The sequence below is a fragment of the Tympanuchus pallidicinctus genome, unplaced genomic scaffold, assembly GCF_026119805.1.
Source record: "Tympanuchus pallidicinctus isolate F22 unplaced genomic scaffold, pur_lepc_1.0 scaffold2, whole genome shotgun sequence".
NCBI classification, from domain to species: domain Eukaryota; kingdom Metazoa; phylum Chordata; class Aves; order Galliformes; family Phasianidae; genus Tympanuchus; species Tympanuchus pallidicinctus.
In genome coordinates, this window is record NW_026294721.1 from 2455086 (window position 1) to 2480150 (window position 25065).

The 25065-nt window shown below is 44.8% G+C and overlaps 1 protein-coding gene across 3 annotated transcripts in view; it reads right to left on the minus strand.

The window, feature by feature from the left end:
- Positions 1-19533, minus strand: part of ADRA1D (adrenoceptor alpha 1D) — a 40011-nt gene extending 20478 nt beyond the window's left edge. For 2 of the 3 annotated variants that reach the window (XR_008206622.1, XM_052682471.1), the window contains exon 1: positions 18167-19526. Coding sequence is in view for 2 of the 3 variants with exons in the window: in XM_052682471.1 (XP_052538431.1) it covers positions 18167-19133 (967 nt within the window). In the remaining variant the exon portion in view is untranslated. Of the gene's footprint in view, positions 1-18166 lie in introns of all 3 variants that reach the window. The other variant, XM_052682472.1, reaches the window with a different exon arrangement.
- Positions 19534-25065: the final 5532 nt, after the last annotated feature.

Consider the following 25065-nt stretch of genomic DNA (forward strand, 5'->3'; position numbering starts at 1 on the left):
AGCCTGCTGGTTGCATGGTAAGAAAGCCATGGGAAACTGGCATGAAAGCACTGCCCTGGAGCTATGAGTAGCAATTGAAGTAGAGGTTGTTAAACCTGGAACATTTCCACTTGGTTTTCCAACTGGCATTTCCAAATGAAATCCTCCTTTGTTGCCTCCTTTGTTGGCTAGAAATGCACTACTTGGGAATCTCCTGTGTTCTGTATCTGCTTAAATGCTTCTCCTGAAGGGAGCTTATGAGCAGGAGGGGGATTGACTTTTTACATGGTCTGGTAATGAAAGGAAAAGGGGGAATGGCTTTAAGCTAGAAGAAGGGAAATTTAGATTGGATCTTAATAAGAAATTCTCTACTCAGAGAATGATGAGGAAGAGAAGCTGTGGATGTCCCATCCTTGGAGGTGTTCAAGGCCAGGCTGGATGGGGAGTTGGGCAAACTGACCTGGTGGGGGGCAACCCTGTCTACAGAATATGAATTGCAACTGGATGGTCTGTATGGTCCTTTCTAACCCAGGCCATTTTATGACTGATTCTATGATTCTAATCTTCTACAATTCAGACCATTGCACACAGGAGAATGATATGTGCTTCACAAGTGTGCTGGAGGCTGAATCCACACCCCAAATATTATGAGAAAGTCAAAGAGGAATGGTTTGCTTATGCTGCTGACTCTGTATTGGCATTGGAGAGTGCAGACTTCTGCCATGGCTGCATAAAGGAAGGAGGAGTGTAGAGGTTGCACAAGTGTATCTTTTCTCCAGTTTTAACTTCTGCCTACTGGTTTTCTTTTCTTTTTCCTAACTCCTCTTTCCTCACTTATGTACCATACATAGTAATATAATACAAAAAGATGCCAATCAATCACCCGCAGACAGTTAAGCTGCCAATTTTGTACCCAGAATAGCCATTTTCAATTTAGCAAATGGAAATACATACAGGTCTGCCCAACGTGCTTGTTCTTTGCAGCAGCATGGATGTCATCAGACCTCTGAGCCCTGCAGCTCTGACTGCTGTAAAAGGCAGTACTTCCACCCCCAGCCATGCTGGGCTGGACAAAGAATTAAGCTGTTGATCTGGGAGAAGAGAAATGATGTAAGTAATAGCAAACTAAGGACTCTTTTTTGATTGCTGATGAGAAGGGAGGGCAAAATACTTTTGCCAAGGTAATTTTGCTTTTCGTTTGAAAAGAGTCCTTCCAGTAGTTGGAGAAGATCAGAACATGCCTTAATAAATAGACATCATTTTTCAGATTATCTCAGGGCTTGATTCCTATCCTGAGCCTTCTATTAAGGTAGCTTCTGCTTCCCTGAAAAATTAAAGCACCAATGCTGCTGAATTGCAGAACATCCTACAGTGACCCTGTAGAGGGGATGGGGAAGGGACTATGACTTCCCTCTAAGCCACATTCTTCAGAGAACTCTTGGTCATGGGGGGTCATTCTCTCTGGCCCTCGCTTTGGGCTATTTGAACCAGAAGAGGAAGAACTTGGCTGACCTGAGATATTCCCTTGGGCGCCAGGTGACAAATCAGTACAGAATTCATCCTCAAAGGAGGGGATGACCATTGGACCAACTGGGATATTTCTCTCCCAGGGTAAAGGTGCTCTCTGCCCCCCTCACTGCCTGGTACATCCATACCATCTCTGTCTTCTGTCCATTCCTTTTGACCTCTCCTGGCTTGACTCCCTCAGAGACCTCCCTGAGGAACAAGGAGGCCTGGCATCAATTAGCTGGTCATCAATTCTCTTTGATGCCTTGGCACAGAGAAATCCCTGGATGCTCACTCAGAGTGAGGAAATGGTGCAATCTGTGGATGGACTCTGCAGATCAAGTCAGGGCTCCCAGAGGGGATTGAGGACCTCCGGATCAAGAACCTGCCCTTGTTCCTCATCTCTCATGGCAGAGATGTCCCAGATGTGGCCTACATTAGGAGGTGCGAGGGTGCCATGAAATTCAGAGCCTCAGAGAAAGACTTTTAGATGACACAGAGTTTGACTACATGGCTGAACATGACTCGGTGCCATTCACCAACAACCAGGTCATGGTGCAAGTGAGGACAGATGAGTCTGGAGGCTGACAATCTGCTCCCTGTTTGTGTGGGATTTCTTTTGAGTGTACCTCCAGCCCTCCTTAAGTTTTTCTGTCCACGGCAGCAGTGGAACTAGGTCATTTCTATACATAGAGTGCTTTGTAGATGGAACTTGAGGTCTGAACAAGTTTCTTGTGGTGTGTCACTGGGCAAGGTCCCAAGCCACGGAAGGGGACATGCTTTTTCCTGCAGAGCCCTGAACTATTCCTCCATTGGGGTCTTCAGCTATTTCTCAATGGGAAACAACTGCTTCCCCCCTGTAGCTTGCCTGTGGCACATTCCACAGTGGTCTGGTCCCACTTCTCCCCCTGCTCTCCCCAGAGTATCCATTCTGAAGATGATGTGCTCACAATTCCCTACAGCCAAGACAGCACCATACCAAGCTGTCCCTGTCACAGAGCTCGGAGAATTCTGCTTTCTTTGGCCCCTAATGCTGCTTCTGCAGCCAAGGGCATGTTCAACTTGCAAGCCAAGAATGTCAGACTGACCCCTCCTGCCTGAGATGTGGGAGAGCTCAAGGGTGATTATTCTTTTATGGACATCCTTTCTCACTCTCTGCCATTAAGAGTCCTTTGAAAGAGACCACTTAAAGTAATTCTGAAATATACAAATCAACAAAGGTGCATTTCAGCCTGCCACTTGTTCTCCAGAGCGAAACTGAAAATGGGGCATGATTAGGAAATGTCATGGATGTTCATAGCAATGCCACACATCTACTTCATTCTCCAACAGTCTTAATCCCTTTACACAGAGAGATTCCCAAGTGCTTTCCAAGCAGTACCACGGTATCTCTCCTGACACAACTCTCATGCAGCCTGCCAGAAAAAAAAAAATACATCTGATGAGAGCAGGGGAAAAAATGTATGGGTTGGCTATTTCATTCATTGAGAAGCATGCAGATTAGGGGAGACAAATGCAAATATTCATGTAGAGCATACTCGTAAAATGTATTGGCCGGAGCAGTTGAGATAGAAATAATTTTTAATGTCAAACACAGAGTTTCATTCCTGAAACATTCCTAAACAAAACTTTTCTTCTGAGGTCCAGGGACAGGAATGCCAAAGCATGTTGTATTGGAATTTATATTTGTTTTTAGAAACAAAATCAAGCCTAATCAGAACAACAAATGAAATGCAACACTGTGGGCCAATTTGAAATACAGAGTTTAATTTTCTTTTGGTGATCTTCCTATCTTCTTTCACTGGATCCCCGAACCTGCATTACCAACCTTCAGGATCTCCCTTGGGTAATTTAGTCGCATCATTATCAAACTTTTTGCTGAAAACAAGCACTTTTGTGTGTGTGTATGTGGCACTCTTCTGTGCATCTGCTGTGGGTCAGTTGTGATGTCCTAATGGTGAACATTCGCACAGTTAAGCTCTCAAAATCAAGGCAATAAAGTCTCTGGAGTGAGACGCTACCATTTGGCTATGGAAGTTCCAGCTCTTGGATGCTCAGGGATGCTGCAGCAGCAAAATAGGCTTTTGTTAGTAGGAATAACAAATGAAATGTTCCCAAATGATCACATTCTTGCATTCGCTATTTTGTTTGTTTGTCTGTTTTCTTTGTTAATAGCAACAAACAGCTCAGTTTGCTTCTCATTTGTAGGCTGTTCTGTGTGGTTTTGCAAGCATTCCCAAATTTAATGTAAACATCTTCCTGGTGGGATGCTTTTTGCTCCTTACCAGTACCTGGGGTGATGGAGGCGATGCTACTGCTTAGCTCTGGTGTCAACCTTGGTGTTCTCTGCCCAAGTCTGCAGGACTCAAACTCCAGTTTACCTATCCAAACCTGCAAAAGTATTTCTTTTTCATGTAGGGAATGAGAGCGAACAACAAAAAATTAAGACAACCAAGGAGAGAATGAAATCAAAGGAAAACTTTCCCGAGTGGCCACCCAACATCAGTCAGACAAAGGAGTCGTTCAAAGTTGGATGGAAACAGCACTATTGGAGGAACGTAGAAATGAGAGGATGGCACACCAGGTATAAATACAGAATTAACAGGGGTAGCAAGAGGTTCCTAAATCTGAGGAGGACTTCTGATCCTGAGATTCTTTGCTTCCTTTTCTGACTGGAGCAAAGGCTGTCCCTTTTGATTGGGTTCCGTGTGCTGCTGAAAGTACATGAGCACCAGTATTGCAGAGTTAGCTTTAGTATGGCCCAGACCAGCTCCCAGAGCCAGACTACTTTGAAACTTTACTGATGGAGTATTTGATGGGAAAAAAAGGAGAGAAATCAGGTCCTGATACTGTGTTTGGCTGATTCAATTTTTCTGTCTCTTTAGAAGAGATTTCTCCTGGACTGCCGCAGCTCAAATGCAAATGGTTTGGAACAAAATAACTGGAATGGATTGCCCAAAGAGATGGTAGAGTCACTGTCCTTTCAGGAAAAACGTAGATGCCACATTGGGGGACACAGGTCACAGGTTAGTGGGCAATGGTGGTGATGTGTTGACGGTTGGATTTGACGTTCTTAGTGGTGTTTCCCAAACTTAATCACTCAATGGCTCTGTGAAACCCCCTTGAAGCCTGGCAAGCTGCTGCATCCTCAAAGCATTGATCACTTCTGGGCTGGAAGTGACAAGGAGTGGATATGGGGAAAGAAAAATTGACTCCCAGACCATTTTTCTGAGGTGTTTGACCTGGTCACTATGGTGACCACAATGACTCACATCTGACAGTGAAGCAGCATTCTTAATCCACATCTCAGCGCTGCCTGAAAATGTCTCACAGCTTTGAGGTGTGCCTCCAGCAGTGGTCCGGGGAGCTATTTTCAGATGATTTTGGCAAGTGAGTCCTTTGGAGATCCCCTTATGAAATGAAATGGCAGCGAACAGGATCAGCTCATGAAATGAACCATCTGGTACAACCCTGAGCACGCACTTGGAGGCAGAAGGTGACATCTATTTGTTTGTTCAGGCACGCTTCCTTAGAGATCTCTGTGCCATGATTAAATCTCAGTGTTGACTTAAAAGATCACCATGACTGCATGGTGGCATTTGCAGAGGATAGCCACCAATAGACTGAAGGTTGTTGTCTTCTGCATCTCTCCTCCAGGTGGGAGGCGTGATCTCACAGAATCATAGAATGGTTTGAGTTAGAAGGGACATTTAAAGGCCATCTGGTCCAACTCTCTGCAATAAACAGGGACACCTACAACTCCATCAGGCTCTCAGAGACCCATCCAGCCTGAGCCTGAGTGTCTTCAGGGATGGGTCATCCATCTCTCTGGGTAACCTGCTCCAATGCCTCACCACCCTTACTGTAAAGAACTTATTCTTTATGTCCATCCTAAATCCCCCCTCTTAGTTTGAAACCAAATGTCATTGCTATATTACCACAAAGCACTGCTTGCCCAGAAACACCTTTGACCTACGCTCTTTCAAAGGACTGAATGTGGAGCTGATCATGAGCGCAGAGTTGGTCTCCTAATGCATCCAGATCACCTGTGATCTTCTAAAGAACAGGAAATCCAATTGGACCAGTATAAGAATATGAGTGATAAAAGAAAAAGGAAGCCTATTAAAAGAGATGAGTTTTGGCTTGTTCAATACAGCGAAACAGAGGCTGTAAGGGAAGAAGGCATCTGACCCTCTATCTGCCTGAAGGGTGAAATCCAAAGAGAGAACAGAACCACTTAAGGAAAAGGTGACATGGTGGAAATAATCTAAATGATTACAAAAGAGGCATGTATATATTCCTGTGAAAACTGTAAATTTTCTTGCACTTAGGAGCTGTAAGATCCGGAATGGTGTCCCCAAAGCATTGGTAACAAAGGCTATGGACTGGGGCACACATGAAGTTCCATATTTGATTTTGAATGGGATTGTGCAATACAGCGATCTGCAGGAGCAATCACTCTTTTCTCAAGATGGAAACAGCTACCTGCAGTCTGTGGACACCAGAACAGGGTATGGACAGGAGGAGAAGAAGTGAAAGGATGATAAACTACAAAGGAAGAAGGTACCCAAGGAACCGCCAATGCACTTGGTGGGATTGTAGACCTAATCTGACTACATGTCCTTCAAAGACATGTCTGAATTCTGCTGTGAGTCAGCCCGTTCTGCTTGGGGTGGTAAATGTCTCTTTTAGGAGCAAAAGATTTTTGTTCTGTCCATTAGGCTGCTAATTTAATCACCTGTGGTTTCTTTATGTGTATGCTGATGGGTATGCAGCAGAAGTGCAGAGAGTGAAGGAACAGACTTTTTCCAGCTGGATGTGTGGAATAAATCGAGACATGCTGAAGGTCACACTCAATATAAACAATCTCCACTCAGCTCACTACTCTCACTTCCTTTAACTTAAAGAGCCTCAGATACAGGGAAAGTTCTGTTTTCAGTGCAAATGCTTTCCCTTGCTCTGACATTGTAGCAGGAAAATGAAACGCCCACGTTCCAGTTCCCCTGACCTTTAGGGGGATCCATCCTGTAGGAAAGCAGTGGCCACGCTGCCTGCTGGGGCCATCAAGGGATGCTAATGAAACCCAGGGGGAGCCTGCACATCCCGAGTGCTGTTTTGTGAGCTGGTTCTCATGTCTCAGTACAAAAAAGTAGGCAAAGACTAAAAGCTGGGATGGGACAAGCTTTGTGCACATTAGAGAATGACACAGCCTTACTATGAGCATACCTCTTCAATGGAGAATAACACAGCCTTACTATGAGCATACCTCCTCAATGGAGAAACTAATCCCACCACTGACAAGTGTCTCCACATTCCCCATCTTAGTTGGCCAGCTGGGTCCTACTTGCCCAGACTGATGCACAAGTGATGGAGCCTGTAGGAGAAACAGACAGATCACACTCACAACATAACTTGGATGCTCTTCTCCCTGTCTCAGCCCTTCTTTCAAATACTTGTATACATTTTTCTACTTTTCAGCACCGAGGCATTAGGTGTGGAATTTAGTGCTTGACAGCAATGCAAAGGAAGGCAACTTTACTCTTCATGGCTACACCATCTTAGAGGAAAGCAGCAGTGACCCATTTGTTTTTGTTCTTGTAAGCTTCAGAATTAGTAGGGCTTTTTTTAAATCTTGTCTTTCACCCAACTTCTCTGTATATTTGCCTCATCTACCATCTTGGACAACATTGGACATCCATCTTAAGGAACAAAATTGCACTCCGCATCTGGTTAGCACTCTTTCTCTCTAGACTCCCATGGACAATAATGGGAGATCATAGAATCACAGAATCATAAAGTGGCTTGGGTTGGAAGAGACCTCAAAGATCATATAGTTCCAATCTGCCCGCTGCGATGAGACATTCAGACCACATGCAGCCACCCACCCCTAGACAACTATATGGAGAAGTCTTCACCTGTGAGTCTGGTCCCACATACCTCTGAAAACTAGCAAACTAGCAATAATTACATGCCTTGATTATCAAATAGATGAGAGCAGAAGCAGCGGTAAGCAGGTATTCAGGGAAGGAGACTCAGGGAAAGAGCGGGGTAGGCTGGGAAATGATCAGATGCAAGGTGAATAGGGCTCTTTCCTCCTGATTTCCTTTCTAGGATAGCCAAAGCTATCTACCAACATCTGCACAGCTATTTTCTGCCTCTTTGTCTGAATGCTGCCAAAATAACAGTTTTCCTGTGTTGATCCAGCCTTCATGCCTATGCATGCTCAGCTCTTTGTGAGAACTACACTGTGAGAGTTTTGTGATGTGCAGGAGCTCAGTTTTGATTCTCCAAGTCCCTCCCTGCAATATGGAGGGAGGCAGACGGGCACATGGCAGACTGCCTGCTTGCCTTCATAACACATCCTCACAGCTTTCCTGATAATTCCTGTAGAAAGCATTCTGGGAACAGAAATAGCCCATGGCTATAAAACATTTCTGGTGCTGTTTGACAAGTGTCTCCTGGATAAATAGGCTTTAATGGCAGAGGTTCAAGAGCTGGCACCCTTTCTGAATCCAGGCCATTCTCTGTCTGCATTTAAAAGAGGTTGGTGAACAGCTGATGGTGTTTCCATCCTTGTCTTGTGTCATGTCTGTGTGACCCACGCCCTCCCAAATTGCATGTCTGAAATTATGGATAGGAATGCACATCAGATCCTCCACCTCAGAGGGAGCAAAAAAAAAGCACCACTGATAGCTCTACCAGTTAACTAAGGGGCTTGAAACTGGTTCTGAGACCCTGGACTTCAGGTTCCCTAACCTTGGCCCATCCTAGCACAGAGGGATGGCCGTGCCGTGACTATGGATGATCTTTCTGCTGCATGGAAAGTGCCCATCCCTGTCGTGTTCACACTGCTCTTGAGTTGCCCCTCTTGGTTCACTGCCATGGGAAAAGTCCATATTGTGAAAATGTCCTGCACCTCACTGCTTCTATGCTGCTTTATCATCCTTTTCTTTTTTTTTTTTCTTTTTTTTCCTTCAGACTTTAATTTCCTTCTAAAATTTCTCCACGAGCTTTCCTCCATATAAATGATTTCATAAAGTTTGTAGAATCCACGTTGGAATCAATTTCAGGGCAGCATCCCTATCAAAGGCTGGAGCTGCCTTCTTTCATAGCAGGGGCTGCCCGTGGCTCAAGCAGTCTTTGCATAATCAATCCTTACATGGGAGAACTCCTGCAGAGCCTCCTCACATATTTTTTTCCCCATTATGGATGTCATTTGGAGGATTTGCCACGTCTCTTTGTCAGTGCCTTCTCAGCTCTTGAGACCCTATGTTGCTACAGTTTTGCAAGGAATTGCAGCCAGAATATTTTTTGGACCTCTTTAATCCAGAAGATCATAGAATCTGGAATCACAGAATACCCCAAGTTGAAAAGCACCTACAAAAATCATCAAATCCAACTCCTGGATGCACACAGGACAACGATGTGATCTACTCTACCCTTTATCTCATAGAGAAAAACACAAACCCTATTAACTATAATGAATACAAACTGCTGAGCAGAAGAGGGGCAGCTCTGACTGCAGGCTCTGAACCCAGATACACCAAGCTGCTCCTGCCCACATGGCTTGAGAAGCCTTTTAAGGCAGGTTTGTTTTGGATGGCCTGACAGGGCAAAGCCCAGTCCTTGTTCTCTCCTGCTGATCCTCTTTCACTGACAGTCGTAAATGAACCCACTGTGAACAAATGGACACACAGCTTGGGCTTATCCAGGGCATGGATTTCTCACTGCAGAGATCCCTTGCAATTTTTATTTATTTATTTATTTTTTCCTAGCTACTGGACGTGGGGAAAACTAAAATTTGCATCTCAGAGGCTTTAATGACAGAGTTGTGAATTGCTTCGGGTTGGAAACTTCCCGGGTGGAGGAAATGCCCTCTCTTTAGTGAGCTGACAGTTGAGTCTCTGCCACCAGACCTGGTGGTTCTCTGGCTCTGCTCCAAATGCAACAGCTAAGGAGAACTCTTAGAGAAAGGCTATTCATTAGGAGCAGCTAAACAGCCATATCCTGTTCCAGCCACTCCAGTAAATCCATCCTTGGGCTAATCATGCCCATAAATTATGGTGCAAGGAGAAGTACGGTCTTCTGTTTCAGCATGATGATTTTTATGCAGAGTTATAACAGAGAAAGTAGGACAGGCAGAAGTGGCTGACTGGTGTGTCAGCAATGCTGGAGAGCTACCAAATGACTGTAGTATGTCTGTTAGCAGTGCTTCAGTATCTCTAGCACCAAATGATGATGAACTGTGTTGTCTCCTTCCCTCCTAAGGCCACCTGTGCATGTTCTCCTTGTTCCTATGTGGTCCTTTGAACTGTAGAGCTGTCACCACTGGGACAAGTTTGTCCTCAGTTTACATTGTGTGGGAGGGTGTGAATTTTACCTCTGTCAGATTTCCTCACCAGCCTGGAGTGCAGATGGTCAATGCCACCAGTGAATACCCACCACATCATTTTTGCACTGCTGTGGCTACAAGATGCTCTTTAGGAAGTGGGAGAAAAGAGGATGTTTGGGGCTGTGTGTTCAGTTCCAGGTGTGAAGGGTTCAGAACTCTCCAGATAGAAAGAGCTTGCAAAGGCAAAGAAGGAAGTGCTCATCACTCACTGTCCCTAATGGCACTTCAAAGGAAATATTTACAGCGAATACCGATGATGATTAACTGCCAAATGAGAAAGTATTTCTCCCATGGAAGCATCCAGCTGCTGAACTTTAATTCTGAAGCAATTCCGCATGAATTCACTCACTTGCAAATCCCCAAACCCTCCCAACCAGAACCAAAGTAATAGCAGGTGCGTAAACAAAAACAAGTCCATAAATGACATTTGGCACTTGGAAACACTCCTGTGGGGTTTGAGCACTGGGAGAGAAAGGAGACAGCTCTGTTTTGGGGCTCAGCAAGCCCTCTGGTTTTGTGTTACATTGAAATCCTACGATCTCAGGGCTGATGGAGACAAGAAGTGCTCCCAGTTTGAGCATCCCTGCACCTCGCTGGTCTCACTGCATCCCATGCCTACTGCTCTTCCATCTCATCTCCTCACCACCTTCCACTTCTCCATCTCCATTTCCTAGATTCAAATCTCAAATCCCGTGTGAAGAAATGAGCTACTGTGAATGAAGGGCTCCACCACAGCGACAAGGGAATGGCTGTCCCCGACCTCATGGCCATAAGTTTATGAACACAAAGGTTATAAACCTTGCTTTTTCAGACAACATCTGTCCTCATCAGCATTGCTTGGATTTGTGGGTTTATCTTAAAAACATGAAAGATGCTTGTAGGAATCCCATTAGTGCACATGGAAAGACAAGTGATGAAAATACAGTGCACAGACCACACCAGATGGGTGTCCAAACTTTTGGTTTGCCTGGGCTGCTTTGAGTGAAGAGGAAATGTCTTTGGGATACATACAAAATATAGTTAATGCGTATAAATAACAAAACTTCTTTTAAAAGCTATTTTTTACTAAAACATAATAAAAAGAGGGTAAAAAAAAAAAGCATAACACTCATGGGCTGGATACATGTGGACTGCAGCCTTTGCAACTACCAGTTCTGGTCTTCCACTGCTGTAAAGATATATTTTCTCAAATATTTTATTAGATTCTTATGTTCCTTGCTTCACAATTAATTCCTGTGATAAAAACTGTCTCATTTAACTCACCTATGCTAAGTGTAGACTGATTTCCAAACAATTTGTACTACAATTTATGTAATAAAACTTCAAAATGAAAAGCAGTGGACTTGCAAAGCTGAAGACTCAAAAGATAGACAAAGTCAAAGTGGAAGCACATTTACAAAACTTCAATTTCTTGCATTTAAAGAGTTTAATTTTAATTTCAGAATTCTTCTCTACTCTATCTGCAGTGCCCCTGCCACGGCAGCTGCAAGGAGAAGTGGATGCTTAGTTGAGTAATAGTTCAACAAAGCTGTTCAGTGTCTCCTCACTGGTAAGTACGTGGCTCCATGCTTTATAAATCACCCTGCTCAGCCCTGCTCTGATGACAGAATTATTTGTTTCCTCATGGATTTATGAAGGTACTTATCTCAGTGACAAACACATATATATTTATGAACATATATATCTATCTTTGAGGAGACAAAGCTGCCTTAGAACCGTTTTACCATCCTACCTACTGTGCAATTCCAAAATATGTCTTTATTTAGCCCTTGGTGCTTTTGGGGTCAAAAGTTTTCATGTTTCTGGTTTAGTTAGGAACATTAGGATGAGATGAACCGCAGACTAAAAATACATCTTCTTCATTACTGCCTACGTAGAAAACTGAAGAGGAATGGACTGAAGACAGCACTGTTGGCATCCAAAGCCAGGGACTGTCTTTACAGTAGGAATGGAAAACTTTCCCTAAGATTATTTGACACTAGAAAGTGGGACTTTATTTGAGAGGGGTCCAACAATCTTAGTAGGTACTATCAACCCTATCTACCCTACCTGGAATAAAGCACAGGAATCCTATCAGGTAAAAATCCTGGACAATTGATTTGCGTTGCTTTCCGAGAGAAAATACATTCAGTTTCTGAAAAAACCTCGAGCAAAACTGATGTATATATTCATTAAAGTGAATGCACCTCTAATTAAAGCCTGCAGGTAGTAAGAACATTTTACAACACAACCTCCTATCATGACACAGTTGCTAAGACCTAGTTAATGCTGTTTGTTGTGACAAAGCCAATTAAAAACAAGCTGGTTCAGGAAGACTAATCAGCTGCCTTGCATGATCATGACAAAGAACTATTTTTGCTACACCCATTAACCAGTTCATGAGAATTAGTGAGTAAATATTTATCCAGATATGAATTAATGCAGATAGATCAGGGGAATTAAAAACTGCCTCCCATAATATCTTGGACAAAGTTTTGTGTGTGTAAGGATAATAAACCTTTCAAACTTTCAGCTTAATATAAATGCATTTAATGTTACATTGCATATTTTCCTATTGGTTTGAAAATTCCTGTTGAGTGAATTTATAACTTTCTGCCCACTGAACCACAGTAGCTTCACATTTTTCAGTGTTTTCAATGTTTGGGGTGCATGCATTATAGCAACTGCCTCCAGATGCGTCAAGGCACAGAGATAAAAACAGACATTTGGCTTTAAATAGTTTTATTTGGTGGAGCAGTGGGTGGAATGGAAGCACAGTAATCCCATATATAGGCCATGGGAGATCTGGGTCCTATTCTCAGTCACTTCATTGAGTCACTACACTGCTTTGGCCAAGTAGGAAAGAGCATATGTTTAAAGTTGGGTGTCTAGGTTGTGGTTTGAGGTTCAGATTGCTGCATCTCTTGTAACAAGGCAGAAAAACTGTATTACAAGCATCCATCTGTTACCTTCTACATAGAGTGGTGGGTAGAAAGAGATCCATGCACTCACTTGGGCTTTAAACATTCTTTTTTTGCTAGCTATTTCATAGAGTCATAGAATCATTAAGGCTGGAAAAGACCATTAAAATCAAATCCAGTCATCACTCCATCCCCACCACAGCACTGAACTGTGTCACTCAGTGCAACAGACATAGACAGTCTGCCTGTTTTAGATTATCTTCAGGTAGATGCAATCAATGTGGATCACTCATAGCCAGGGGCTGTACATACCCAGACTCTCCCATGTGTCCCCCTGCCTTGCCTTCCATGCATATCCTAGACATCATGCCATACAAAATGAAATTCTGGTAGGCTGCAACAAAGCTCTGAAGTTATTGTAGATACCCTGAACCAGGAAAGAAAATTTGCAGAAAGTACATTTGAAAACTGATTAAGCAGCAGCTTAATATTCCTGGGAAATTAATGGATTTGCCCATACTGCAGTGCTTTAAAAATAGATTGAAGAAAAAGGTCAGGAATGGTTCAGGGCCAAGTAATCTTTCCCTGAGACATGTAGATAGGCTGGAAGATCCATCCATCCCCCATGATTTAGCTAATTTATTCTAATGTGGTACAAATCCATTTGATGGAAAAAATCCTATGGTGGAAAGCAGATGAGAAGAATTTTCTCTTTTGCCTGGGTGGTGTCCGATAAATCAAATTGGAGCCTGGCACTGAACAGATTTTGAGCCTCTGGGCTTATATCTTTGTTGGCATTTTTAAGGAATTATGGTTCCTGTGGCTCAGGATCAGTGGGGAACATTTGGCGGACGGAATAGTCCCTTGCTGTTGCTCTGCTTTCTGTTTTACTTGATGCTTTGATTCCAGTTCATCCCACTATCCAGTCAAAAATCCTTCTCCAGGTCAAAGCAGCTGCCCATTTCTTTTTCCATGCCAATTCTGCCACTTCCACCATGACTCAGAACATTTCAGAAGATATAAGGCATTGTCCTTATGATCAAAGTATCTGAATGGTTTCTCTTTTATCCTCCTTCTCTCAAATTCTACTTTAGAGCAGGTCCTCCTGAGCGCAACAAAATTAAAGAAGTCTGATTTTCTGTGGAAATGTGCATTTTTAGTGAATAATTCTTTAGTGTCTAAAAAGGAGCAAAATTCACTCTGCAATCACAGAATCAAATAAAAAATCACTAAGGTTGGAAAAGACCTCTCTATGATCACCAAATCCAACCACCCACCCATCAATCCATCAATCTTCCCTCCGTGGGGAAGGGTATCTAAGTTTCCACTCATTTGCCTATCTGCCCACATTAATGAAGCTTGTGGGAATTTAATAGGTTGGAGACATTCAGCACTTTCTTAAATGCAACTGAGATTGATGAAAGGCTTCAGCAGAGGGTGGGAAAAGGTTGACATGCACATAGGCATAGAGTGATGATACAAGCCCTGCTTTTCCTTAGGAAAAATGTGCTAAATGCTCTTCTACTAGAATAGAATTAGGTTCTCCTACCAGAAGAGACCCTGTCTCATCTGAAATGTGCTTCTACCCACACTGTCCTCTCCATCATTTATTTTACAAGTTAGTTTACAAAATATGAGCAATGCTATGCCTCTGTGAGCCCATCTTGTGCAAAATACTTTGTGAAAGGACATCTTCTGCCCTCTGCAAAATAGTACCTACAAAAGTAACTTCATTTTGGCTTGAAGAAAACCTTTCTTAACCCAGTTTATGTAGCTGCCTTCAGGATGAAGAGAAAAAAAAGCCAGGATACTGTTTCTCTAGGCAAGTGTAAGACAAGGATTTTTCTTGTACTGAGGGATTTCTTGTCTGAGTAAGATGCTGTTTGTGGGGAGACAGGGTGAATGGATCCTTAGGTTGTCAACTTTGGCCTTGAGTGGCACTAGCTATGGGTGTTGTGCCCTTCTCACATTTGCAATGACTTCATGCAATCATTAAGGTTCAAAAAGACCTCTGGCATCATGAAGTCCAAACATCAACCCATCACAGCCATGCCCACTAACCACGTCCCTCAAAATCTAATCCAAAGAATAACAAACATATGAGCCCACCACCCAGACTGGACTACCCTTGTTAAAAACCAAGAGTTTTGGAGGTATCACCCGAGGTACATACTTCATCCCAAGGCATGGTTATTCCTCCTGCGTGCTCCTGGGGTGGTGATGAAGAAAAGCTTTGCCTTCAATCTCCTATGGTCCCAAATAGGGTCCCAGTTGGGATCTTTTCATGCTCCCTAGACACTGAAGAGTGGATGGGAAGCAGAGCTGTATTAGCATTTTCTTATTTATTTCCTCTTGCATCACACTGGAGACAGGAGCTAACTATCTACAGGTGTTGTACGGAGGATTCTGGTTCCTTCAACTACTGCATAAATGTCTACTGAAAGGACTAATTCAGCACCTAAACTTGGTTTTCCATTAGCAGAAGAGCCAATGAGCTCTCTATCGTTGTGTTTCTAAAGGGACAGCTGATGTGTAGATTCTTCTGTGTCTAATAAAAGGTTGAGCTGATACAGCATTGAGCTTTTCCTCACGTGAGAATTTTGCTTCCATTAAACTTCAAAATATCTAGACTAGGTTATATATCATGTCTCTACAGCTGTGATGGAGGAGGTACTGATGAGACAACCAAAGGAACATCAACTGTATCGTACAGAATACCCTTTAATACCTGCCCAGCATCTCTGAGAAGCCTCCAGTTATGTTCCCTTGCCAGGTCTTTGGAAAGCAAAGAGGCATCCTGGCATAAATCACAACCTTTACATGGGATAACCAGATAAGGCAGGTTAGTAGAGGTCTACTATACACCCAGCAAAAGACACTGCCCATTAGGACTATCTTGTAATTAGGATTTCATCTCTTGTTGAACAACCTGCAGCTTAAAAACTCTCATTAGCCCTGCAAACCAGTAATTGTGTTAAAACTCCTGGAGATGGCATCTTATGCTTGGGGACATGTATCACAAGCCCAAGAGCTAAATTACTCAGCTGATAAGTAGTCTGTGGAGGTATTTAGAAATGAGAGCTGATTTAAAGAAGCACGTTTGCAGATTACTCAAGCATGGAGAAACAACTGAGAGCACTCAGTGCATACATGGGTCCCATTACTTAAAATCTGTAGTAGCTTCTCAGCGCTGATGTGATAAATATTCATTTTGTTTAATTAAAGTGGAAGCTGTGCTGCAGAAAGATGCAAAGACGTGCACAGCCTAACACAGATGCTGCTGGCAGAGCCATTTGCAGATGTTCTGATTACTCAGCCCATGCTATGCAGAGCTGGAAGGCTTTACTCATCACTTATCCCCATTCAGGCAACAGTTGGTCTACAGTCAATGGCTACTTCTTGCAAACTCATGACCAATAGAATAAGAAAGTCAAAATGTTTTCACATTTTCAGAAGAAAAGGGAGCACATTCATTACATTTTAATGCAGCATCTCATGCTGAAATGCACCTGAGTGCTCATTTTTTAATAAACTTCTTTTCATCCTTTCCTTAAATTGGAACAATATGTTTAACTTCAAATGAAAATGTTACTTGTTCCCAATCAGTGTTTCACTTTCATTAAAAATATATACATTTATTACATTTCCAATTGGCTCCAAATACGTTCTCATGTTTGTCCAGCAAGCAAGTACAAAGGCCTTTCCACTTAACCATTTACAACCATTCCAAAAAAGAGCTTCTCAATTCATGGATTTGCAGTGAACTTCACTGATTTCTCTGAATGTCTTCTCCTGAGCTGTAAAATCACAGATTGGACTTTGCAAAAGTTTCTGTCTTCCTCCTAGATAGCATTGAATGATTAGCTGAACTTGAATCAGAAAATGCAATTAATGACAGGGAGGTGAAATCAAAGGCAGCATACTTTGTAGTCACAAAATAAATGAACTTTTGCTGTGTTTATATTATGCACATAATACGGCAGGAAGTGGAGATCAAAACTGTGTTTATAAAGAACTTGCAAGCTTGGAGGAAGAAAACGGGTTCAGAGGAGGCACTTAAGGAATAAAGCCTGGATTTTTAGCTGGCATAAATCAGCATTTTCCTTTTACTTCAGTGCAACAGTTGTGACTTACATCACTGCAGGAGCTGCTTCAAGGGTTTCAAGGCAGGACAGATAAGATTTTAAAAAAATATTTTTGTCAGTGGAAAACACTAAAAAAATCCCCCAATATTGAAAGGGAAACAGGTATTCTCAGATTTTGGCTTTCATAGCTAGAGAAGCTTACCACAGCCTGAGCTAAACCACCAACATCCCTACTCACACTGGGTGATCACTTAGCAGAGCTGAGAGTGCTTCCCTGCTCTGACACGAGAAGTGTGATGGATTGTGGACACAAAGATCCCACAGTGGGTGACAAACCTCCCTGCTTTGCTGAGCTCTGTGCAAAGCCCATTGTGTACATTCGTTAGTTCTTTTAACACTTTTGCTTTCTCCCCTGATTTAGCCACATCACTCCAGATGATTAATCTGTTCCCTTGAGCTGATGATTGCTGCTCTATGAGATGAGGTGAAAAGCTCTGGGTTCCCTGCATTTTGTGGGCCAGGTGTGGTGTTTGTGCTGGAAGGGGTCTTGTCAAAACTTTAGAGCACAACCTGGCAGACAAACCCAACTGAACACCCAAAGCCAGGAACTGAGGGCATGACTCTCGTGGGAGGAAGACCACCCAAGACCACACCATTCAAGGTAAAACCTGGACCTGCTCCAGGTCCCAACACAACTTCAGCTTCCTGAGAAGTCATCAGGACTCATGTTTCAGCCTCTGACAGAGATTCATAGAATCCTTAAGGTTGGAAAAGACTTCTGAGATCACCAACCATCCACCCATCCCCACCATGCCCACTAAACATGCCCCATGCGGGGTTAAACTTCCCTCATCTCCAACATCACCAGCAGTTCCCAGCTGGGGTGGAAGCCCTGAGCACATGGAGGCAGTTAAGGTGCCCTCCCCAAAACTGGGGTGAAGAGAAAATGGGGGCAGAACTGTAAAGCTGTTGGGAACACTTGTGCTGTAATTACAGCCTGTTCGAAACAGAGCTGCCTCCCCAGCCTGAACTTCATTAATTAAAGTACTGAATGCAGAATAAATTAACTAAGCCAATTTTTTTTGTTGTTGCTATTTTATCCAGTTGCTGTATATTTTGATGGATTATGTGCCTCCGATTAATAAATATTGAACAAGTGTTAATTAATTGGATTAATTCACGGCTGGGTTCTTGTTCTATCTGTCACCTTTCCCTCATCTCCACAAACGAATTGTGTCCTGAAAGTTTATACCAAGGAGTAAGGCCACAGGGTTCTGGCTGGGACAAGGAACAGGGTCACTTACCAAAAGGCAGGACGAAGAAGAAGGGGAACCAACAGAGGATGAAAACGCCCACAACGATGGCAAGAGTCTTGGCTGCTTTTTTCTCACGGGAGAACTTGAGGAGCCGCACAGAGAGGGAGCTCCTAAAGTTGTGTCCCTTGCTCCTGGTGCTGGAGAGAGGCTCCTCCAGCACGCTGCGGCAGTGGATGCGCAGCACCACCTCCATGGATTTATTCCTTTCCTTCTTGACCCCCGCCTCCAAGCTCCGGGTTGTCCTCCTGGCCACCACGTAGATCCTGAAGTACATCACCAAGATGACCATGAGGGGCAGGTAGAAGGAGAAAAGGGAAGAGAACAGGGCATAGCCTGGCTCCTCGGTGATGCTACAGATGCTCTCATCTGGCGGCGGTGGCTCCTTCCACCCCAGCAGCGGCCCAATGGAGATGACCATGGAGGAGAGCCAGACCACCACCAGGATGACCCCAGCCTTCCTCTCTGTCATGATGGTGGGATACTTGAGGGAATACTTGACGCCGATATACCTGTCCACGGAGATGATGCACAAGCTCATGATGGAGGCGGAGCAGCACAACACGTCCACCGCTGCCCAGATGTTGCAGAAGATGCGGCCAAACACCCAAAAACCCAACACCTCCAAAGTGGCCGAGAAGGGCAGCACGGTGGTGCTGAGCAGCAGGTCAGCAATGGCCAGGTTGACGATGAAGTAGTTGGTGACTGTCTGCAGGTGCCGGTTGCAAGCCACAGACAGGATGACGAGGATGTTGCCCACGATGGCAGAGAGGATGAAGATAGCCAAGAAGACCCCCACACCCACCGCCTGCACGTCCAAGGCGAATGTCAGCGTGGTGCCGTTGCCTTCGGGAGACTCCTCGCCTTGCAGCCCCCAGGATCGGTTGGCACCGCTCTGGCTGCCCTGTCCCGTCCTGTTCCCACTCAAGCTGCCATTGCTCAGCTCAGGGAAAGTCATCGTAAAAAAAGTCCAGGCTCCATGGAGGGCGAGGAGAAAGCGATGCCGAGGCGCAGCCCCCCCGGCATGATCCTCGCAGCCCCCTCCACCACTCGCTCAGCACCTCACCCCCAAAAACTGGGGCAAGGTCTGCCTCCCCCGAGTCGGGATGGAGGGATTTCCAAGCCCTTTTCACGCCGGATTGCGGTGCCCCCCTCCCCGCGACGGCCCCGCCGCCGTCCCACCGAGGGGGGCAGCGAGGACGGGCCCCCCCCGCTGCCCTCGCATGCTCCGGGGCTGCGCTGGGGCAGCGGCTGAGCAGCGTTCGGTGGCTCTGTTCGCTTTCCCCGCTCGGTCGAGAGAGCTCCGGGAGGGGCGAAGGGAGGGAAGGAGGGGTGGGCCGGTCCGGGGGGTGTCAGGTGGAGGAGGAGGAGGAGGAGGAGGAGAAGGAGAAGGAGGAGGCGGTGCGGCTCTACGGGGCGAGGCGAGCCCCGGGGCAGGGCAAAGCCGGTAGCACAACCCGCGGGGAGGCAAAAGGATGGGGGGGACAGGCATCCAGTCGCGGGGACAGGACCCAGTAGGGTGGAGGCACCCACACGGGGCGATAGGATTCACCGGGGTGGGGGGAAAAGGAACCCACAGGGATGGACACGCGTGGGAGAGTGGGGAAGCATCACGGCGGGGGCGGGCAGCGGCGAGGGGAGAGGGCGCACATTCGTGGGCATCATCATGCACCGCTCGGGGATTCAGGCAGCGCTGGGATGCAGACGCCCCGGAACGGGGCAGCAGCCGGAGATCGCCGTCCCGCCGCCCGCAGCCGCCAGGGAGCAGCAGAGCGCAGGGATTGCCCCGCGGCACGGTCGGACATCACCCCCCCCCCTTACCCCCTCCGGGGGTCGTTGCAGTGGGATGGGGCAGAGGAGAGGATGTGGTACCCACTGTACCACAGACCCGACCTCTATACCGCACAGAGAGGCTGTTTGGAAGGGATGCTGGGTCACCACATCTTCAGTGTCCCATTGGGAATGTGCCTTGCAGGGTTGGCAGCAAACCCCCCATCCTTAGCATCTCAAAAGAATGATGCCCTGCAAGGCAAGAAACCCTCACCCCTCACTCCTCATCTTCAGCATCCCACTACAATCATAGGATCATAGAACCATAGAATCACCTGAGTTGAAAAGGACCACAATGTTCATTTAGTTCCAACCCCCTGCTGCATACAGGGTCACCAACCAGCAGCCCAGGCTGCCCAGAGCCACATCCAGCCTGGCATTGAATGCCTCCAGGGATGGGGCATCCACAACCTCCTTGGGCAATCTGTTCCAGTGCTTCACCACCCAGAGCAGGGTGTGATGCCCTACAATGTTGGTTGTTACCCTCCTGCTCTAGCATCACAGCAGAATGGTGCCCAAAAAGCTGGAAACCCCCTTCCATCACTCCCCATCGTCAGCATCCCACCACAGTGATGCCCAGCAAGGGCATCCCACCCATCTTCCATTCTTCAATATCCCACCAAAATGATGCCCTACAAGTCTGGTAGGTCTTTCATGCCTAACACACAGGACTTCCAGCAAGCATCCTTGCCAGCACTGGTTGCTTCCCCCCCCAGATGCTCCAGCCCAGGCATCCTGCCTGCTTTGTGCCCCTTGTTCACCCCTTGTACCAGTAGCAGGGACGATGGATGTTGCACTCAGCGATAGCAACTCTGAGTGATTGGCAGCTCTGTGTCTGCAACTTAACCTGCTGCAGGACTTTGAAACAGCAACATATGATTAAAACATGTATAGGCACGTAGTTATGGATAATTTAAGCAGTGTTTTGTTTTGTTTTGTTTTCTCCCACTGATAAAACCAAATCCTGTTTATGCTGGTTTCCTCCCAGTGACCCTACTCTTCTGCTGCCATACATTGTGATGGGGACTGACTCCACTGTTGGACAGGGGTTCTCCCTCAGCTGCTTTTGGCTGTACACAGGAAATATTTCCTTGCAGTGTGTTTATCCAAGAGTTTTCAACTTTTCTTTCTTAACAAATTGCATTAAAAAAAGGCTTTAAAGGGCAGTTCAAGTAGATAGTGAGGTGATTTAACTAACGGAGCAGGGCACGTCTGTTGATTCAGTGGATATGAGAGTGAACAAAAAATGATAGTACATAAATTCCCATATATTTTCCTTGACATTCACTGCAGGAAATGACACTTTATTGATCTTCCTCATTTCTTTTGTGCACTTTTCTGACCCTTAAGATTTAACCCATCTTCTTAGAGCTGGGTTTTTGACCCTGCTGGGAATGAGCACAGTAGAGCAACTGGAACACACAAGTAATCAAGAGCAAATACTGTACAAGGAAAATATTCAGCGGGATGGTTTTGCTCTGCTTAAAAATTAATTAAAAAAAAAAAAGAGAGAGAGAGAGAGAGAATTTAAAAATGTGAATTAAAAAGAGAAGCCCAACCACCCAACACTTGAGGTCAAATTATTCGTTTTCCTTAGGCTTTGATGAAAACATGTCCACTGGCAAAATGAATTATTGTTTCTTGTTTGGATGCTCAACTCAGCATGGGATGATTGCAACGCATGGAATTTTGTAGCTGTATCTCTGTAGCTACAAAGATTGCTGTCTGCACAAACATATCTCAACTATTCTATGTGACATGAAGAGAAAAAGAGAATGTGCATTTCTACAAAGTTGAGTCTGGACTGAGCTTCTTGTGTAAAGCACAATGGTTGGAAAAGAAAGGTTTCTCCCAAAAGACATGCTAACAAATGCCAATAGGGTGAAGATTCCATTTACCCTGAGTCTTGTCCTTCTTGGGGGAGCTCTGCTCCTCTTCTTGACCCACCTCTCTTGCCCGTGTTGTTGGGACATGACCCATGAATCCTTCAGGGTTGTGTTGGTGCCTTTCTCCTCCAAGCAAGGGGGAGCACAACCGACACCATCACTGAAGCTCGGCTAACAAGTATCAACTCATTGAAATCCAGCTACCTTGTTGCTTTCCATCTGTCTACTTGTTTCATTCTAAAGTGGTTCTATGACAGTTGATCTAAACTGAGAAGGGACAGGTTTATGCTAACTCACTAAACCCAAATCCAAGTGCTCCTGTAGGTCTACATGGAAGAACAGAAGTGCCTGAAAGGAACACAGCTCTGTGAGATCCTGGGACATGGACAATCTCTTGAGTTTTGAAAGGACTGCAGCGTTTTCTCCCCTTTCATAGAATCATGGAGCCATTAAGGTTGGAAAAGATGTCTAGGATCATCAGGTCCAACCATGAACCCATCACAACCATGCCCACTTTGACATGCTGTAGTCCAACCATCAATCCATCATCAGCATGGGGACTTTGGCAGCTCTTTCCTCGCTATGTTTTGCCTTCTGTCTGGGGCTGAGTTTATCCTAGGACTTGAATTTCAGGCACAGGGGCTCTGTGTGGCACTGTGCATGGGGCTTTTTAAATAGAAGTCACATGAATCCCATGAACATGTTATGTTTTACACCATGGTAATTACATCTTGTGCCTTTGCCTTGTAAAAGTCAGGCAGTTTCTCAGTGCAGAAGACCACAGCTTAAAGCACTTTGGTCCACATTTGCATGTATTCCATATTTGCACTCGCAGTGCTGTGCCTTCAGTGCACCTTTCCTCTGCAGAGGAGAATGAACTACAGTGCAGCTGGCTGCAGCATCCCCTGGGTCCAGCAACTGGAGAGGTGGATCCTGTTCTCATCATGCTGGAATTATAGTATTTAAGTGATTGTAGAGATGTGCATGGCTTGCCACGGGCCAGCAATTCAATGATCTCCTGGGAAATGGGTCTGATCTTCATTGCCATGTCCAGCTGGAGGCTAGTGAGCTCTGCTGGCTTCTCTGATCCTCTGACCCCAGGGCTTCAAACATAATAAAACACGGGATGGAAGTGATTGTGAGCAATGATTCAAACCTGCGCTGCTGTCTTGTTTGAAAGGAAAAAAAAAAGTAAAAAAAAAAGTACTAAAATTCTCAGCTCTTCTTTCACAGTGTTGCTCCCTGAACTATGCTGGCCACTGTCACATCAACACCATTAATATCTTTTAGTGCATTTGTTAGTTTTCTGCTGCATCTGTGAATGTGTCTTTTTGTTTGTTCCTTTGCCTGTTTTGTTTTGTTTATTTATTTTTAATTTCATTTCATTTCATTTTTCCTTTTTGCTGTCTTTCTGCAGTCCTGGCTGCCACCAGTGGTCTCCAGACCACACATGAGAAGGCAATGGTGGCCCAAGCCCACTTAACAAGGACAGGTTTACTTCTTCCAAATCCATCTCTTGCTCTGGGCTTTTCCTCCTGCAGCAGACCCCGATGCCTCTCTATCCTCTCCAATAGAATGTCTCCCCTGATACAACATACACTTTCTTTTTGTTGCTATTTCATGCCTTGTTGCCAGCTGATGTGAAGGCTAATTTATGAACTTCTTATGAGTTTTAGTTTCATTTTTGAATGCCTGTATAGAAAAAGACAAAGGGAAAAAGAACAAAATAAAAGGAAAGGAGAAGGGTAACAAAGCACATTGATCATTCTCATAGTGCAATGAAGACTCATGTTCTGAACTTGGCTGTGGTCAACAGAAAAGGCTCTCAGGAGCAGAAACTCCTTTGGATTCCTGAATGCAAGAGCAATCTTCTATCTAAAATCTTAGACACAGCTTAATACAGTGAGCAGGAGACAAGGAAAAAGATTGGGCTGTTTAGTGTAGGAGAAAGGCTCTGAACACCATGCTAAAGGAGGTAGGATGGGGAGATAAAATAAGGAAGTAAGCCTGGTTTGCAGAGCTGATTGGAAGTGTTTGTTTTTCCAGTGGCAGTGTTGATGTGTTTGAAATGAAGGGGGGATGGACATCCATGGGGATGTTCTGCTTTGTCTTTTGGTCTTTCAAGAGCCATAGAATAAAGCTCTTTAATACCAAGAAGAACATTTTCAGTTTTGTATTTCAAAATGGTTTTGGGGTATGGAGGGAGAGGGGGGAGGGAGGGAGGAGGGGAGAAATGAGCAAAATGTAAAATCAATTACTTCAGAAATGGCAGGCAGAATTAACAATTAGCAGAACACTTGCTAATGATCAGTTTAAAAAGAACAGTCACTGATGTACAGAGTAAAAATAAATAGTAGCACAAAAGATACATCAAAGCAGAGCTAAATATATAAATCAAAATGCTACAGAAGGTCAAAATTGCAATGAAAGTGTTCTCTGTTACCACAGAAGAATATTTGTGCTGACGGTTTATTTCTCTTTGAGAAATTTCCTGTTCTCCAAACGTTGGTATTTATTTGCCATTAGTATTTTCCCAGCCAAAGAGGAACTCAGACCATCAGCTGCCCCAAATGGCCGGTATGGTAACAGCCCTGAACAAAACCCCCTCTGATGTTTTAAAGTTTGCCTCCCATGGATGACTTCTTTTAATTATAAAGAAAAGCCCCAAGAAAGCTTTGTAAAAACAATACCAGACTAAGACTCGGCTTGCAAATAGAAGCTTTCGTGATGCTGTTCCATCCCAGCAACCATTAGGCAACATCAAAGCTTGAGAAAGACCTTGCCCCAAATAACAAATAAAGGAGATGTCTGGAGAACTGGTTTTCAGGAGCACTAGGAGAACAGGAGGGGAAGGTTAGCAAAGAGTCCCAGGTGTTTGGTTTGAAGACTTCAAGGTTAGGTTGGATGAAGCCCTGGGAAACCCTTCTGATGCCAAATCTAGCAGTTGATGACACTGCCTGCAACTGGGAATTGGATCACTGAGGTCCCTTCCAATCTAAGTCATTCTATCATTCTACAGTTCTGTCATTCTATGACTTCTTCGTGGCCATCAGGAGCAGGGAACATGTGTGGTGTCAAATCTCTCTGGACATGGTGACCACATATGAAGGCACCTCTGAGCTTTGAGACATCCTGGGCGTGAAGGTGCAGAAAGGATGTGGACAAAGCAAGAAG